Genomic DNA, 18,575 nt, shown 5'->3' on the forward strand with positions numbered 1-18,575 from the left:
CCATAGAATTTCGGTGCAGTCAAAGTGAAGATCATGCATTTCCATTTATCAATGCATGACAATTCAGATAGACATCTAAATTATGTGATTCGATTCTGGTGGGAGTTCGTACGGTTCGGAACCCATGTTAAGCTGTAGATCCACGTCGCATGTAGCTTCGGTCCTGAAGGAATGCAAACTCCAAATCAATTAATCAACTTTGAAGGAAACGGAATCTTTGAGTTTTACGTCCCACGGTTAAAATTAATCAACTTTGATTTGATCATATAATCTGATGAAGTTACTTTTAAATTATGTGGTATTCTAGATCGCTACAACTGCGTGTATTGGAATGAAGAAATCTTCTTAGGCTAACATTGCGATATAGCACATATGCCTCAATATTCCTAGGATTTTCTTTGAAGAAATAATGGCGTGAAAATGATCTTATCAAAGGATTTACCAACTCTATCCAAATTAAAGTTGCTTCGTATTGCAAGCTTGTGCAATGCCACATTATCATCGAGACGTGACAACATTCCCTGGGAAAGTGATAGGTTGGTGTGGAAATTCAAAAATCCACTAAAATCTCTCGATTGATTTTGTTATATTTCTAACTATGAAGAACGCAGAAAAACGCCAAAAAGCAACGAATAATGAATGCCATGAGACGCAACTGAGACCATCGGGGTTTCCCTGTTTACAAAACCATATTTGCAGTTGTCAAGCTGTTGTATAGTAATGTATTGATGCCAATGACGGTTACAACTATACGGTATGTGACAAACAAACAAACAAACAATAAATAAATAAATAAATAAATACATAAATCATACTGTTTACTGGCGTTCTTGTTATTAACGTTGAAACAGTATTTAAAAATAATAATAATAATAATAATAATAATAATAATAATAATAATAATAATAATAATAATAATAATAATAATAATAATAATAATAATAATAATAATAATAATAAAAAAAACAGACACGCTGAATGCGTACACAATTTCTTAATTTCCGGTTGAAGCTATGCAAGGAAGAGAGGGGTGTTTTACTTCAGGTGTTTTATGTATCTAAACATCACTATTTTTGTTCTTGTTCATTCTAATTCTTGCAATATTACCTCATGAGAGCTTCGTAAGTACATAGATACTTCTTAACGGAGCGCAACGTTGAAACAATTATAGTAACGCATGTCTTGTTGATCTAGTGATTAGCGCGTATGCTTCTGGTGCACGGGATCCCAGGTTCGATTCCAGATGGGAGAAACTTTAATGTATTACGGTGGTTCGGATTCCACCTTAAACCAGACGTTCATGTCTCATATAGCCTCGGCGCTAAATGGAACACTAAATTCCAATCCAAGTCTAGTTAAGCCATTTAGCTTCAAGCGGAACACTTGTATTTAACATCACAATACATTACGGTACGCAGAGGAGGAGAGTATCCACAAAAATTATAATACTATGAAAGAGGGCAGTTACACCCTTTTATTTTCAAAGGATATGCTTACTACTATTCGTTGTACGAGCGAAATGCGGTTGTTAAGCAGGTAGTGTGATACACTCATTGTGAAACTATCAGAATTAGCTTTACGAGAAATTCTCCAAACAGTATTCAATGAAATAGAAGGGATTTTAACTCTAGGGTCACCAATTCGCGTAAGCTGTCGGAAGATCTACAATGACTTTTTGTCCAGTTATATCGTAATTTTATGAACTGATGATGAAATGTGTCATTTTTGTATTTTCATATATCCTTTTTTAACTCTTTCTTACGTAATTACATAAAATCTCTCCTCACTTATTAGTCTTTCTTCAGCACTCTTACTAACCAACAGTTCCATTAGCTTTATCATGTAACACTTCGACAGCCAACATTAACTGTATTCAAAGATGATGTCCACCTGGATATTTCAGAGCGGCTTCTTTGTTCTTTAATTTTCATTTATTTTCCCTCCATATACTAGATGAAGCATTTGGCAAAAGTGCTTATCATGTATCTTTTCTCAGTATATCGTTTTTCCTAATATGCATCACCAAAAAAAGTTTGGAATCTGAAATATTATATTTTAATGTGTTTTATCGAAGTCACCTCTAAATAAACTTATTCAAAATCGAAAGTAGCTAAATCGCGTTCTAGCATTCAAAAACAATAGATTCGCCTTATTTTATAATCGTCACTGAGTATTCACATAGAAGTGAGTATTCCCACTCTTAATGGGTTTCCTAAGTAGAGAGCTTTCACGCACCAAATATGGTAGACTTGGTCCACTTCAGGAGAATCGTTAGAAGAAGAAAAAGTAAGTTTTTTCTATTTCATTAAACTCGTTAGGCTTTTTCTTTTCGAAGTCGAAATCTAGAAAATTCGCTTTTCCCCACTCAAACGAATATCTGCGAATTTTATGAACATTTCTAAGAGCCATTTTCAAAATAAATTTAGGGTTTCCAACTTCTACAGACGCCACTAACGAGTTTTTCTAAATTCAAGACAGTTAAATCGTTTTTGTGTAACCTGAAACGGGTTTTAGCCAAACTACAAGCTAATCAATAAAGTTCTTGGCGTCCTAGAGCAGTGATAAAAAAGAGCAATACAGTGAACGGTACGTACCTTTAGGTTTCGAAGTAATCTCCATCAGCATTCAACATCTTTTGCCAATGTTCCTGTACCTGCACAATACCCTGGTGATAAAACTCGGCGGTCATGGATGCAAAGAAGTCCGTCAACGTGTTTCGTAGATCTCACTCATTTGCGAGGGATCTCCCAAGGATGTGGTTCTCGGCGGAATGAAACAGGTGGTAATCTATTGGCACAAAGTCCGGTGAATATGGTGCATGGCAGTGTCTTCCAATTAAGTTGCTGAAGGGTCTCCCGGATCCTCTTTGCCACATATGGTTTGGCATAGTCGTCCAGGAACAGCATGCACACCCTTGCGATTCAATAATTCTGGCTCCTCCTGCCCAATGCACGGTGCATCCTTTGCAACTGCTGAGAGTAGATTTTAGCAGTGATAGACTGACCATGTGGAAGAAGATCTTTACGCACCATTTGCCAACAATTTCAGCATACAGAGAACATAACCTTTCGTGGGTGCAGAGATGGTCTTGAAATGTGAGGAACAGGGTCACGTGGAAAACCAATGTCTGATACGCTTGGGAGTGTAATAAAAGACCCACTTTTCGTCACTAGTGAGCAAGCGATTACAGATGGATGTGTTCCGGTGCCGAGTGAGCAAGAACAAACAGGCTGTCACTCGTTGTTCATGTTGGCTGCCGACAATGTGTGGGGTATCCACTTGCTTAACTTGTATGACTTTCCTATTCCATCCAGGTGCAGTCTGACTGTTTCAGCGGAAACATGGAACCTTTCTGCAAGTTTATCACACGTTAGACCACTCTCCTCTTCGATGGCTACTTTCAGGGCCTCGTCATTTTACACATATAGTCGTCCACTACGAGGTTCATCCTTAAGACTCACATCTCGCAACCAGAGTTTCTGGAACGTTCGTTCAGTGACCTGACGGTGCGTTCGTTCACTGCATTATCCTCACATGCCTGGCATATGCGGCAGCTGACAGGCTATCTATAAAGTCATACAATAAACACACGCGAACAAGCTGCTTCGATACCTCCATTTCTTTTTGACACTGGATGAGTTATGACTGCTGTATGTGCACAATGTGCCTGTATTATTGAAAGTTGATAGTCAAACTAATTCTCGATCATATGACAGGCACGTGCGTAATTTCATTTCCTCTTTGTGAGCGCATTATTAATAGGACGACAAAGACGACAAGAACTTTTTAGTTACCTTGTACATGAAAATCGTTTTCAAGATGTTTTCAAGATAATTTTTGAAAAACGTTTTGACAAACAATGCCGTATAAGTTTTCGGAAAGTCAATTCCTGCTAAATTGTTTTCTGCAACCGAAATCAGGTTTTCATGAAAGAATGAGGCTGCAATAGCGATCTATGTCAGCAAACAAATTTAGGCAGGGATTAAATTCAGAGAACTCCTGCACCTATTTCATATGGGGAGCCGCTACCCCCGATCAAATCGTTCAGTTCAAACTAAGCACCATCGGTCTCAAATGCTTATATATAAAAATATATTATTTTAAAAATAATAATTTTAACAGCATCACATACTTATAGGATGTGTCATTTTGTTGGTATTAATTGTTTACCTCTGCCTTTCCCTTCTGTATGTTCCATATGTACAGCATTCATTTTATATTTAATTCATTAAGGTGATTACTAGGTAGTTTAAGCTGTCCTATTGCATCAAGTATAAGCTGTCAAGATAGCATTTGATCGCCTTCCTTCAATAATATCAGAATTTAATCCCTGACACCTAAATTACCAATCAGCCTCTTTAACACTGCCTACTGAAACTACCCTGTGAAAATGAAAAGTGCAGTTCTACTTTTTTGAGTACTGTTAAATTTTCTTGAATATGTCAGTATTCTGCATATTAATACTTACCATATTCGTTCCTTAAGTACTTACACATATGAAAAAATGTACTAAATACATACCTTTCGTCACTTCTTTCATGAACTTCGTCCACTATAATGTGTGTGACACTATCAAGAGAATTTCCTTGAAGACGTCTCAGTAAGATACCAGTTGTGCAAAATAAAAGTCTCGTTGATGATGAATATTTATTTTCCAATCTTATCTAAAAGTAGGAGAAGTAAAGAGAAGAATTTCCAAGTTACAAGAACACGTTGCAATTAAAGCATAATGTGAAATCTATACGCAATGGATGGGACAAGTATAACGTTACGGAACAAATGTACAAAATACATAAATTACAACAGTAACGTGTTTCACGCCCATCTATAAACTACAGTGAAAGAAAGAATGGTATTCCGCTTAAATCTCTGAAAGAAATAAATGGATCAAGTTAATCTGGTGAGAAAACGTTACCTGTATGAAATGAAATTTAAAACATATGACCCATTATGATCCCTTTACCAAGCAAATTATTTTGAATCGTAAATATACCTTTAGGAAACTATGGTTCACATAGGAAATGACGAAATCACTTGACATATCCGTAAAATTCAATAGAAGATGCAACAGATATGTTAAAATAAATCAACTGCACATCAATTTTCTCATTTTCATTTCATTTCTTCTCTATATTAGTTTCCTTTTATTTACAACGAAATTACCCACCGATGCCACATATCTGAATTATCTAATATTCTAATGTCTTATTTTATTTACTTTCCAATATTTAAATGTGATCTACAAAGCAAAACTTCGAAACTTACTAAGTACAATTACTGATTAAATCCATTTGTATTTACTTCGTATATATTTTTTTAATTGCCCTATATTCAAACCTTTATATATAAATTTCATGACAACTCCGGAAGGCGATTCCTTATATCAAATGCAAAAGTTTCAAGCAGTTTAAGGAATTACCCAGGAACTAGTCTGCAGTCTATCTAAATATCCATGTTTTACTATCCTCCAGTACCGGCGAAACTAAATGTGTAATGCAAGTTGGTGTACGGGAATACATCTTTCAGTACTAATTGAGTATTCGTTTCGCTGGAACCGGAGGATTCTGAAACACAGATGTTTAGACAGAGAACACACTAGTTCTTAGTACGAATGGTCAATTCGTATTTAAAAATCTATCACCGTATCCTAACCTCCTTTATACAATTAGTTTTGCTAGTACCGCATGGTTGTAAAACATGGGCAATTCGACAGAGCATACACTAGTTCCTGTTGAATTCCTTAAACCTCTTACGATAGGTTCCATAGTATTTGAGCACGAGAGTTTTACAACGTGGTACTTCGGGTTTTCCGCGGTTTATAACTCTGGAAGGTGTTGTTTTTCGACCCATGTTCATTAAAGCTTTTTTTCTTTGATATTACCTCCCGGATTTTGGTCATCGAATTTCTGAACACACACTATATCTAGGGTAGCACTATGATTTTTAAATCTATTGAAAACCATCTGTGCAGTTAGATGTGATACTTATCTAAGCAGTTTTACGGGATAACGCGTTTTGAAAAGAGGAGTTTTCAATCCCTTGTAGCTATGTCCTTATTTATTCGAAATACGTCATATCCTAATTCGACACAACGTTGCCTTGGATATACATTGGCTCGTCAGTCTCACTTGTGTTGTTACTGTTCTAGGGACCTCTAAAATTTGATTGTCTCTCGATGCTAGTGATACAGCAGCGTCCTTAATACGTAGCAATGAGTAAGTGTGGCATTGTAAAATTTCACTTACCATTTAGATTTTGAAACTGTTATAACCTCTCATAGTGTCATTTGAAAATACGAGGGCCATCCGGAAAGTGGTACCCGTTTGCGCCGCATGAAGCGCTGACGACTCGGGGAGCCGCTGGGCAAGGCCAGACTGCGTCAGTGGCTTGTCTGCCTGCTCTATGCGAGGTTGCGTGACGCTAGCAGTGCCTGTGTTGTGTCTGTGCTCGTTTATAATGATTAAACGAATTGAGAACCCCGCCAGTTGTGAAGTGAGGGCCGTGATTAATTTCTCAATGCACGAAACGCTTGTGACCTTGTGAAATTCATCGCCGATTAAAGGAGGTGTATGGAGACAATGTGATGGACGAGTCGTCTGTTCGGCGCTGGTGTCGCAACTTCAACCTGGGGAGGGGGAGTACACACGACGAGGAGCGTTCAGGGAGACCATCTGTCATTACAGACGAACTGCTGAGGTCAGTAGACGAATGCGTGAGGAACGATCGGCGCGTCACAATTGATGAACTCTGTGAACATTTTCCTAATGTGTCTCGAACAATTGTTCATGAAATTGTCAAAGACCATCTGCATTATTCAAAAATCTGTGCAAGGCGGGTCCCTCGCATGCTCACAGATGAGCACAAAACCAAGCGTATGGCTGCAGCACTGACGTTTCTGGGACGTTATTCCGATGAAGGAGACTCTTTCCTGAATCGTATCATTACAGGGGACGAAACATGGGTTTGTTATGCATCACTTTACGAAGCTTAAAGACTTTCTGGCGGGAAAAAGATTTGACAGCGATGAAGAACTTAAACGAGGCGTGACTACGTATCTCAATACGCTGGCGGCGGAGGACTATGACGTTGGAATACAAAAACTCGTCACACGGTATGACAAATGCCTCAATTTGCTTGGTGATTATGTGGAGAAGTAGTGTAAAGTGTGCTCTTTCAATAAAAATGTGTATATTTGTTAATATGTACTACTGTGTCTTTATTGCACAAACGGGTACCACTTTCCGGATGGCCCTCGTAATAACTTTATGTTAGTTTGGCAACTGTGTTAAGCTGGTGGTATTAAAGATTATGTCAAATAATGCCCCTTCCCTCCTCCTTGATATCTGCATCGTATGAAATTTCAGCGTTTTTATATACTAGTTTGAAAGTCATACGAGTCTATCACAATTGTACATACGGTACATACACTGTCTATATGTAATATATAATAATTATGTAATAAACTTTATAACGTTAAGTCGAATTTCGTACAGAAAATTAATGGCTAAAGCAACTCAAAACATACTACTAGTACAACTGATACAGTATTCCCTAGATTTTATCCGATTCCTGAACTACAGTCTGAGCCACTATTACCCAGATAAGATATTGTTATTCCCTAAGAAAAAAGGATAAAAATCAAAAGCAAAACAAAGGGTTCTGCTTTTCACCTTATGAGCTTACTCTATGAGCTCACTTTATTAGCTTTGGCGGTGCTATGTATGTGCTATTGTACAGTGCGCACCAATGTTGAATCGCACACGATTTTACGAATTGAATCAATTCCATGGAATAAAATAGCATTAACGGTGTTGAGTACTTATGTCATTTTTTAAAGTCCATTGATTTACATTGGAAATTGTTTTTATATTTCTTTGAAATGAATTGAAGTTTTAATGAGATGTGATTTTACTGACTCCTTTAAGTCTTCTTAAAATGTCAAAAAATTAAATTTAGTATTGCATAAATTTTATTATTAAATTTTAAAATCACAAAATTTATTTTCTCGAAATAAGGAACATTTAAATAGATTTGAAGAAGAAATCTGTAAAATCAAACCATTAATGCTCCAGTTCATTTCGAAAGAAAATGGTGAAATAATTTCCCATATAAATCAATGGGAGAGAAAACAATGGCGGTGCAGGTATTAAACACTCTTAAGAATTGAAGTCAAATGTGATTTTATTTCTTTTTAAACCAGTAAAAAATGTTTTATATTCTTAATTAAAAATTAAAATTATACTCACTAAAGTGCCCAGGAACAGAATGGTGTAATTGCGAAGAATAACAGGTTAAGAATCGTCTCAAGAGAAGTCTGAGGTGGCCAGAGCCATCCTAACCCGATTTAGGTATATAAATTAAATCTCCACTCAGATTCCGAAGAAACGTTGTGTTAATTAACGGAGTCTTCTGCATCAATTACATTTAAAAAGATTTTTTTACAGGATTGAAATTTAGTTTACTTTATACGAAGATAAATGTATCAGAATTTTAAAAAATACTGCTTAAGTAAGTAGTTTTAATTTTTAATTATTAACATGCATCCTATTACATTATTAAGTAGATTTATATCCTCACCTGATAACCTACTGTGCCACCAATCTTCTCCATTCTTTCCTCTGCTACTCGCTCAGCCACTCCAATGGCTGAAATCCTTCTCGGCTGCGTACAAATTATTTCACAATGTGAACGCGTTTTACTCCAATTCTCTAGCCAATTGTCCAAAATAAACTGAGGTACCTGTGTACTTTTTCCACATCCAGTTGCTCCACTTACAATTACGACCGAAAAATGTTCCACGGCACTGAGAATTTGTTCCCTTTCATTCCACGCAGGCAATTTCTTTCTGTCTTCCAGAATTCTATGATACTCGGAAGATTTAATCTTTTCTTTATATTTCTTATACATTCTCTCATCTTCCAAACTTCGTTGGTACTCGTCAATAGATGTGTTTTTCTTATTTTGTATTGGTCGCTGATCCTCAACAACTCCTCCATGGTCATCTGGGAAAGTCTTATTTCCAAACTTCTCATCATCACACTTCGAATTCACTAAAGGCACTAAAGGATTTAAAATAACTAATTCACATTCTAAAGCTTCTTTTACAAACGTTTCACTCTCTAAAACATTTACAAGTGAATACACAAATGGAAAGTGATCTTTAGACAACTCAGCAGCTTCTTGTAGCAGACGCTTAGTGATTTTCAAACAATAATTTTTCGGAAACTTTGAAGATGCACACGATATACACACGAACGGAGCTTCTAAAGGGTATTGGTTATTACGAGGAAATCTTATTTCAAGATCAAGAGATTTAACATCTTCGTCTTCTCTCAAGTGACTATCTATTACCTGAACTTTCGACTCAGGATTCTGGTGTAAATAACGACAATTATATTGATATTTACAATGGCCTTTCAGATAAAATCTACAAATACTTTTCTTATTTATGTTTTCATTAGATACCCTTGTTTTCGCACTATCACAGTTAAAATATTTATGTAAATAATCAGGTTTTAAATTAATTACCCACACGCGATTTGGAACTCTTTCAACAAAGGCATTGTCTAATATTGACTGAAGAGCAGCTTTCTCGTTTTCTCTCTGTTCTACTATAGACTCCTCAAGTTCTTCCATTTTTGATCCATTATTTTCATTATCAACTGTATCCGGGTCAAAATCAAAGTCAAGGCTAAAATATTTGGAAAGCAGAAACTCCAGTGCTAATCCGGTATCTCTTCCTGCTAACTGTAAAGCTTCTATACAGTGCTCAGTGTGAAATCCGTAACTGGAAAATGGATACAGAATAGGGTAAATATTTAAATTTAACAACTACAAATTAGGAACAAATACTTTTAAGCAAAATATACATGATTACGCTATTTCATTAACTTTAAAAGACGGTTACTCTGATTACGAGTAGTCAACCGTTCGACACTGTATTAATTACATTCCATGTATCATTGGAAGTGATTCTGAGAACATTCTTAAAGTATAAATAAATAAATAAACTGAGGAATTAAAGAAAGTCTGAAGCAAGAAGGTTTACAATAACATGTATATACTATAGAAATTTAAGTATATAATGTTTACAACAGGAAGTAGGTCTTAGTTTTCCAGGTTGATGTAGCGTGAAAAAACTACAGAACTAATATTAAATGAAATATTTCAGTTTAAGGTCCTACGTTTACTTATAGAATGAAAATGTGGGAGGAAATGGGAGTATCCCGAGAAAAGCCACGGACACGATGTTGACTCCCAGAACGAATACTGAATAAATGACAAAGTACATTTATTTGATTAGTGGCTAGAAATACGAAATTGACTTCGGCCTGTTCCCTTTCCTTGGTGCAAAAGCGTCCATTTTGATTTATTAAGAAAGATTCCAAGAATTTTCCTGAACTGTCGAAAGTAGGCTTCAAACGGGCAACTATTACAACGAAATTTAAATTCAGATACATAATGGAAACATGTGAAGAAAATTTATATCTGTTTAATAAGTAGGACCACCATTAGCGTGTAGAATAGATCTCATTCGTCGTGGAATGGAAGCTTATAAGTAATTATTGATTTCCAGAGGAATATAGTACCATTCCTCAAGCAATACAGGACTCAGTTCCGTAGTAGGCGAGGACAGAGAGGAATCTGTTCCGGAGTTTGGGCTGCAAAACGGACTATAAGTGTTAAGACTTCGACAGGCCAGGAAAGAAGTTGTAGTTTCTCCTGATATTCATGGAGCTTCGCCTCAACTGCATCAATAGTGTCAATCGGCGCACTGTCATCTTGGAGAGTTGAGTCATTTGGCGGGATACATATAGATTATAGGATGTATTTGGTCATCAAATAAAATGTCCACATAATCATTGACAATAATGCGTCCTGTAAACACAATCACAGAACCCACAGAATACCAGGAATGTGCGGCCCAAAAACATTAGAGAGCTGAGGAAAGATAACTTATTTGTGCGTCAGCCATACATAAACAAAATTTTGTCTTCGGAAATAAGGTGAAAGAGGGCTTATCAAACTATATTACGTGTTCCCAATCACTGGTGGTAGGTACACTTTGTATGTTCTTGGCACTATCTTTTTTTTTTTTTTTTCTCGCGTTAAAGCGTTGTTAGCGGTGATCAGCTTTTGGTAATTGCAACAAAGCCGCTGATGGTCACGTTATTCAACTTGCGTCGGATTGTGACTCAAAATGAACTGTTGCAAGTACTGATTGAGTTCCAAAGTCGCTTCTGCCGCACTCGCACTACTGTCCTTGGTAACAATCTTCTTCAGTGCTCGGTGATCAATGTCACTAAGTTTTCTCCTTTTGTATGCGTTCTACAGGCCATTATCACTTTGGACACTGTTCTTCGCGACAAATCTAACACACTGGTCACCTTAGCTACAATTACACCAAGTAACCGTGCACGCACAGTTGGGCCTCTTTTAAAATATACAGAGGTCACCTATTTTGCACCACTACCGTCTTCCCGCCTTACAAGTAAAGGGTCCAAATGGATGAATCGAGTTGTGAGATGAGACAGTGTGGCTGATAAAGGATGTGAAAATATGTGTATGTGCAAAGTTATAGCGGCTGAGCGCCATAAGAAACGGAAGGGGAAAGGGTCAAAGTTAGTGGGAGGTGTATATTATTGAAATAGACCATATAAACTGTTAAATCGTAAAAATAGTGAAAGATAGAAAATACAAGCGGTTGTAGTTTCACATATCGGCAAAAGAAGAATTGGCAGAGTAGATCATGAACCTCCGCTGCCATCTTTAAACCCGCCATTTTGAAATATGATATTTTTTAAAATGGAAAGGTAGTCATATGATATATGAAATAGGGCCAGCTAGTTCTCATAAAGTCAATTATGAACTTTAGTGATCATTATCTGCATTTATTTGTAAGATTTAAGATTATAGTTATTTACGAAAATCTAGGAGACTGATACTCGTATGTTGAAAGCTTGGATTATCACGAAAACGTATGTATGTTAAACATCTGCAAGCCAAGAAAACTAACTGAAATTTGATATCCAAGTTGTATATTATTACATTATTTTTCATGACATTACTTCCAATTTGCTTCATATAGTGCCGGAGAGAACTGTTTCGATATGCAAGAACCGCTTCCGCTTGGTTTTTTGTTTTTGTTTTGTTTCTTGCGCTTTTGGCCGAAAACAATGTGGAATTTATTTGACTACCCTTTGTTAAATGACATATTTACCATAATATAGACCATAACACAATAAGATCTGATAGATTGGAACGTAATTATTACTTCTATACGTAGATCATTATTTTTTTCACTACTTGCTAGATTTTTCACTCGAGCAATGAAGTTGTAACGGAAAATAAGTTATCGAGTGAGGTAGCTTTCTCGAGTGTCTATCGTGTAGCATTATGTTTGGTCGGTTTGTTTGAAATATGAAGCCTTCGATTATTGTGACAATGTCAGCAAATGACACGATTGTTGTGTCCTTCGACGATGGATCATCACTGCAAGTTCCGAACTTGCGAACCAACATTGTTACAATAATCGAAGGCGAATCAATCACGAACAAAACTTTCAATATACAAGTATCAGTCTCCTAGATTTTCGTAAATAACTATAAAAGATTACCATAAATCTTCCAAATAAGTACAGATGACGATCACTAAAATTCATAATTGATTTTTTGAAAACATGCTGGCCCTAACTCATATATAACATGACTACCTTATTTCAAAAAATATCATATTTCAAAATGGCGGCAGAGGTTCGTGATCTACTCTGCCCATTCTCTTTTTGCCAATATGTGAAACTACCACCGTTTGCGTTGTCTATCTTTCACTATTTTCAGGATTCATCAGTTTATTTGGTGTATTTCAATAACATTGTAGCGCTTCTCCCACCAACTTTGACCCCCTCCCGCTTCGTTTCTTACGGCACTCAGCGGCTATAACTTTGCACATATACATATTTTCACACCCTCTATCAGGCGCACTATGTCTCATCCCGCAACTAGATTCATCCATTCCCCGTTTAACGTACTACAAATAATCATCTAACACACATTAACAACGGGCAAGCACTGCACTTGCATCCTTAGTGCTACCACTTCACATATTTTAAATGTTGCGAACTACATGTATTTCTATTATTTTGATAACCATCTGTATCTTCCCCAACTTGATTTATTAATGTGTCTCATTGCAGGGTTCCTACTGATCTCGAGAAATGTATTTCCCTGACTTCTCCCTGACCTTTGGCAGAAAATTCCCTGACTTTCATGACAGGTGTCAGATGGTGTTGACATATAAATAAGGAATATGTAACGGTGAATATTTATATATGAAAACATTTATTCTATAGAGGAAATAATCAATTGCTCACACGTACATTCCTTTTACCACCCATAAAATCTGAGCAACGTTCCATACTGAGATCATTAATGGTTGGCTAAGCTGAAGTTGGTATACAATTAATGTTAGGAAAAAATATATTCTATAAAATTTCCCTGATTTCCAGTCTTTTTCCCTGGCGACCATTTTCCTTGACTTCCCTGACCAGTAGGAACCCTGTATTGATTCGAAATAGAACTATAGCTGTCCCATTTGTAAATAATCTGATTGAATGAAGGTATTTTTCATGTAATCCTCCTCCTTTCAGGAATTCCAAGAAAAGTAGGATGTTTACAATTTGTCTGCTCATATCAATTCTTCCACTAGGTTATCCGACAATATATATAGGGAATGACTGTCTTGACATACAGTAGTATTCGATCTTAGCTTCTTTCAGACGTTTGTAATAAACTGAAAAAGACTTAAGTCCTATAACATTCCGTAATTATGGTACCTACTTTCTGTATTCGAAATATTTTTACTAGTTATTGCACCAAACCTTGTGCTTGCTATACACTACAGGTTAAAATCATGCATAATTAAAAGCTCTAATTGTTCATATTTAACAATTTATTCATTTTATTATTTACTAGCAGAAGTGTCCATTTTTCCACACGGAAAGAATGATTGAGCAAAATCTGTGAAGTAAAGAAATTTGTAAAATATATAACGGCAAGCAACCGCGGTCTATCGGATCAGCTGACATCCCTGTTATTCGCAAGAAAATAATAAAATTAATGTAAAAGAATTAAAAAGATTTTAAAGATATGCAACATGACCATAGAGAAAAGGGTTGGAACCAGTACCTCACAGGTACTGTGCTTTTACTGTAATTTTTGCATATAAATTTAATAAAAAAACGGTACGCTATTAGATTTCCTGAAGATCTGCGAACAAAAATTTTGTGGCTCTACGAGAGTTCTTTCAATGAGAAAATCTGATGACACACACACACCTTTAGGTATATATTAGGTAGTCTGCAACGTAATGAGCCTTTTGCGCATGAGATTAGTGTACCAATCGTAAGGTATGAGTTGCAACGGGTCAGACGTAACGTCATTTTATAGCTGATTCTAGTAGATGTGCAAAAAGTTTTGGAATTCTTATAATCCGACTTAAGATACTGCGCCGCAAAGATAAGTGAACTTTACGCAAAACTGCGCTAAATTTTAGTTTTATTTATTGAACACCCAAATGTTGCGCAGTCTCATAAAAATATTTGTGCTGTTTATGGAGACGATATGCTATTCAAACCATCAGTCAAAAGATAGTTCAATCGTTTTCATTCTGGATATCTCGATGTCCGAGATGCTTTTCACAGTGAGCGAACATTCTCAGCAAAAGTGCATGATATTCTGTCAAACATCGAGCAAGACCGGCACGTTAGCAGTCATAAGATCGTCAACGATCTAAACACCCATTATCAGTGTTAAATCATTTGAAGAAATTTACCTACAAAGCAAGGGCGTCATTTAGGGGGGCAGGGAGGGGCATTTCCCTCCCCCCTGAGTTTGAGATGTATATAGATTTTATCAATAGAATAGTAGTAAATCAGTGAAAAACGCGAAATTTTAATTATATCAACGGGTCTTGACCCCCCAAGCAAAATCTGAAATGACACTCCTGCTACAAAGTGAAGCTCAATGTTTGAGTGCCACATGATCTGACTAAAAACGCAGTAGAACTTTTTACGCAGTAGAACTATTTTCATCACTATTTTTACGCAGTAGAACTTCATTTGACATTACTTAGCGCAAACAATAGTTTCAGATATTTCAGTGTAACCTTAACTTTACCCAATTTCAGTCCTAAATATTCTACAACTCATAAAAATGTCATATACGTGAATTTAATATAAACGACCTGTGTCAAAACAGTTCTGTGCCTTTTTTTTTTTTTTTTTTTTTTTTCACGCTGTGACATCTAATTAAAATATAGTCTCGATCTTGTAAGCGTTTTTCCTATCCATTTTTAAAATGTTCAAAGCAGGAAAGAAAGAAAGGGAAAAAAAAAGACTAGAATCTATGATCAATATAGGTGGGATGTTGCAACGGATTTCCTTGCGGTGACAAACCTGTTTTTGAACGATCAGTGAACAGTTCTGATTAAATAATAATAATAATAATAATAATAACAATAACAAAAAAACTTCGCTATCTACTGTAAAGCCAGCAAAATACGTGGAAGTGAAACATTAATTGTGGCGCAAGAAAAGAATCAGTAACAACTTGAACATAGTGAACTCATGCATTGAGATGTCTATTCCTACACGTTTAACTGTACCTAAGTATTATTGGGTGCTATTACAGACAGCATAGAAACAATCCGTGTTATTGGAGAAATTTATTACATGATTCACTTCATCATACTATTGGCAAATATCAATCTATCCGTTAAAGCAGAACAGCTATCATTCACTCATCATATCGCAAACATCACGAGCGGTGCGTACAAAAAATCTTCGCTTCATCATCTTTTGTTCTAGTGAAGAGTTTCATTATTAACCGGCATTTTTGCAATTATATGATTCCTATGTTAAATATCTATTAGTAGAATATGCTTGTGTTATTTGGAACACGAATTCTAATATATATATTGTAGAACGGTAGAAAGTGCTGTGTAAGTTTTTGAAATTACTAATGTACAGGAAAACAGATCTACGATATCCTGCATATATATATCATATACAGAAGTAATACAAAACTTCAATATTTTAACATTTAAACAAAAAAGATCACAACTTAATATTTCTCCACAAATTTGTGAGCAGCATCGATTCTATTGAGTTAAATTCTAATATAGTATTGCATGTTCCATCATCCAAAACTAAAATTAGCAATAGCAATATATTTTACTGCACGAAGGTACGCACTAACATGCTACCTAAATCCCTTATATGGCGAATGAGTGCTTCCTACAATAATATAGAAGCAACAACTCAGGATATTGATACAGAAGTGTAAGAAAAGTGATAAATGAAAAAAAAAAAAAACTTCCAGTTTTACATCCCATGATTATGCCGGTTAGGCTAGACTAAAGGAGACGGGGATGATGAGAAATGAATTAAATGGTGGAATGAATAAAATGGGAGGAAATGATATAACCCCGAGAAAATCCCCACACGCGGTGTTTGTCCACCACAAAGTTCACTTGGCGCGAGCTGGGATCGAACCAGGGACCCCACACACCAGAGATGAATGCTATACCACTGAGCCACAGCGGTCCCAAGTGATAAATGGAGAGCAGTAAACAAACGAATGGATGTAAAAGTGAGTGATCTAAATCTTTTATATTGAACTATTGAATAATAATAATAATGATAATACGTAACATCGTAATTGGGCATCATGTCAGTTGTGCTGGAAATAAAATAAATAAACATAACTCCCACAGTACTGCAAGAGAACTTACATATATTTTATTTCATGGGCTATGTAATTCATACCTCAGTTAATACTCGTAACACCGGAAAACAGCAACCTTCATTATATGCTCTGTATCAAAACTCACAATGAATATTCCCCGGAGAAACTGTTTTCCTGTTGATGATTCCCAGATGTACCTTTCAACTTCCCTTTTGCGACTACAAGCCAACCACATACTAGAAGCAGATTAAAACTTAGGTTTAAAAAATTCTGGTATGACATCTATTACGTTGTTGCAGACTTCTTTCTTTCTAATGTTCGCTCAACTGTAAAGAACTCCCCTCTTAAACAAATTTCCTGCCAGATATGATCAAAAGCTACGTGACCTTTATAGCAATAAAGTCGCCTTGAAGTTATGGAACTCACACCCAAATGACAATATACAGACATTACAGAAAACTAAGCAACGAAAATATAGCAGCGTAAGTACTTTGAATATATCAACACAAGTAAGATTGATGAATCAACCCTATGGTTTGGCTGTTAATTAAATCTAAATCTAGATATCTTCGCACATATTTTGTTTTAGTTTATAAAAAAATGTTCCAGAGATAAGCACGTCGAAACTGACCAGCTGAAACCAATGAGGGAATAATAATAATAAATCACAGAACTTTCTTTTTTGTTTGTTTGTTTAAAAGAAAAGTAAATGTAGACCGGTTCAAAACCAACCTTTGTACAACAATTAAACCAAACATTTTTTGAGTTTCTTTTCTCAAAAATGCCACTCTTAAAAATTTTGAAAATATTACAAAAGTTGTAAGTCTAAGAGAGTACATATCCGAAAGACAAGAACACGCTAATTTACCTCTGGACTTCGTAATCAAATTTTGAAAATGCGGAAACACATCTCCCGTACTAAAAATTGAGCAAGAACATCTACCCAACATTTAGTCAATCATTGTGATTTTGCAGAGGATTCGTCTGTTATTTTACTAGGAGAAACACATGGCTACCATTGACAGAATGACGAAATATTTTTACAGCAATGACTATGAGCTCTTTCGTAGCTAAGCGGTTGGCGTACGCGACTTTGGCATGAGAGACCAGGGTTCCCGGCGGGAGCTCATGTGGTTCGAATTCAATGTTAATCAGATGGTCCACGTCTCATACAGCCTCGCTGCTAAAAGGGACGTTAAACTACAATCAACAGCAATGAACCACTGCAAAAATGAGACAAAAGTTTCGCAATTGTAAGTGATGACACAGGACACGATTCTTCTCATTGTTTGCTAACATTTCAGAAGACCAAAGAAAACCTTGGTGTTAAACTACAACTAGCGTAATCTCAGTTGGGACTACTAGTCATTTTAAAAACTGGTTTCAACTCTATGAATTTTTAAAATTAGCAACTATCTCAGAATATATTTTTAGTACAAGTAGACATGAAAAAGGACCATGTAATGGGGTCTAGGGTCTAGTGAAACATTATGTCACTATATACAACCTACCAAAGCCTGTAATGCATGCTGTTCAGAGTGCTATTGATTTTGTCCAAACAGGTACACAATACACTACTACAATTAGGTGTATATTTTTATCCACAAAGGATGTAGAAAATTTTCATTTTTTATAAGCGAGTTGAAAATTTCACTCGCTGGTTTTCCAACTCTATGTAACGCTATCACTCCATTCCATTGTGCCTATAGGGTACGTGAAGAAATATATCCTTTTCTACAGTAGCACTTACATTCCACTACAAAGTTTTTTATTTATTTATTTATTTCTCTCACAACGGAGAATGCTATAGCCTCTGGAACTTTGTAACAGTAT

The 18,575-nt window shown here is 36.0% G+C and overlaps 1 protein-coding gene across 1 annotated transcript in view; it reads right to left on the reverse strand.

Moving 5' to 3' along the window:
- Positions 1 to 18,575, reverse strand: part of LOC145695123 (putative ATP-dependent RNA helicase DHX57) — a 121,195-nt gene that overhangs the window by 66,714 nt on the left and 35,906 nt on the right. The window contains exons 5-6 of the mRNA XM_081772045.1: positions 8,578 to 9,787; positions 4,522 to 4,664 (exon numbers count right to left, since the gene is read on the reverse strand). Of these exons, the coding sequence (XP_081628171.1) occupies positions 4,522 to 4,664; positions 8,578 to 9,787 (1,353 nt within the window). The remainder of the gene's footprint in view (positions 1 to 4,521; positions 4,665 to 8,577; positions 9,788 to 18,575) is intronic.

Source organism: Thermobia domestica, chromosome 9, assembly GCF_964235325.1.
Source record: "Thermobia domestica chromosome 9, izTheDome1.hap1.1, whole genome shotgun sequence".
In the NCBI taxonomy this organism is placed as follows: domain Eukaryota; kingdom Metazoa; phylum Arthropoda; class Insecta; order Zygentoma; family Lepismatidae; genus Thermobia; species Thermobia domestica.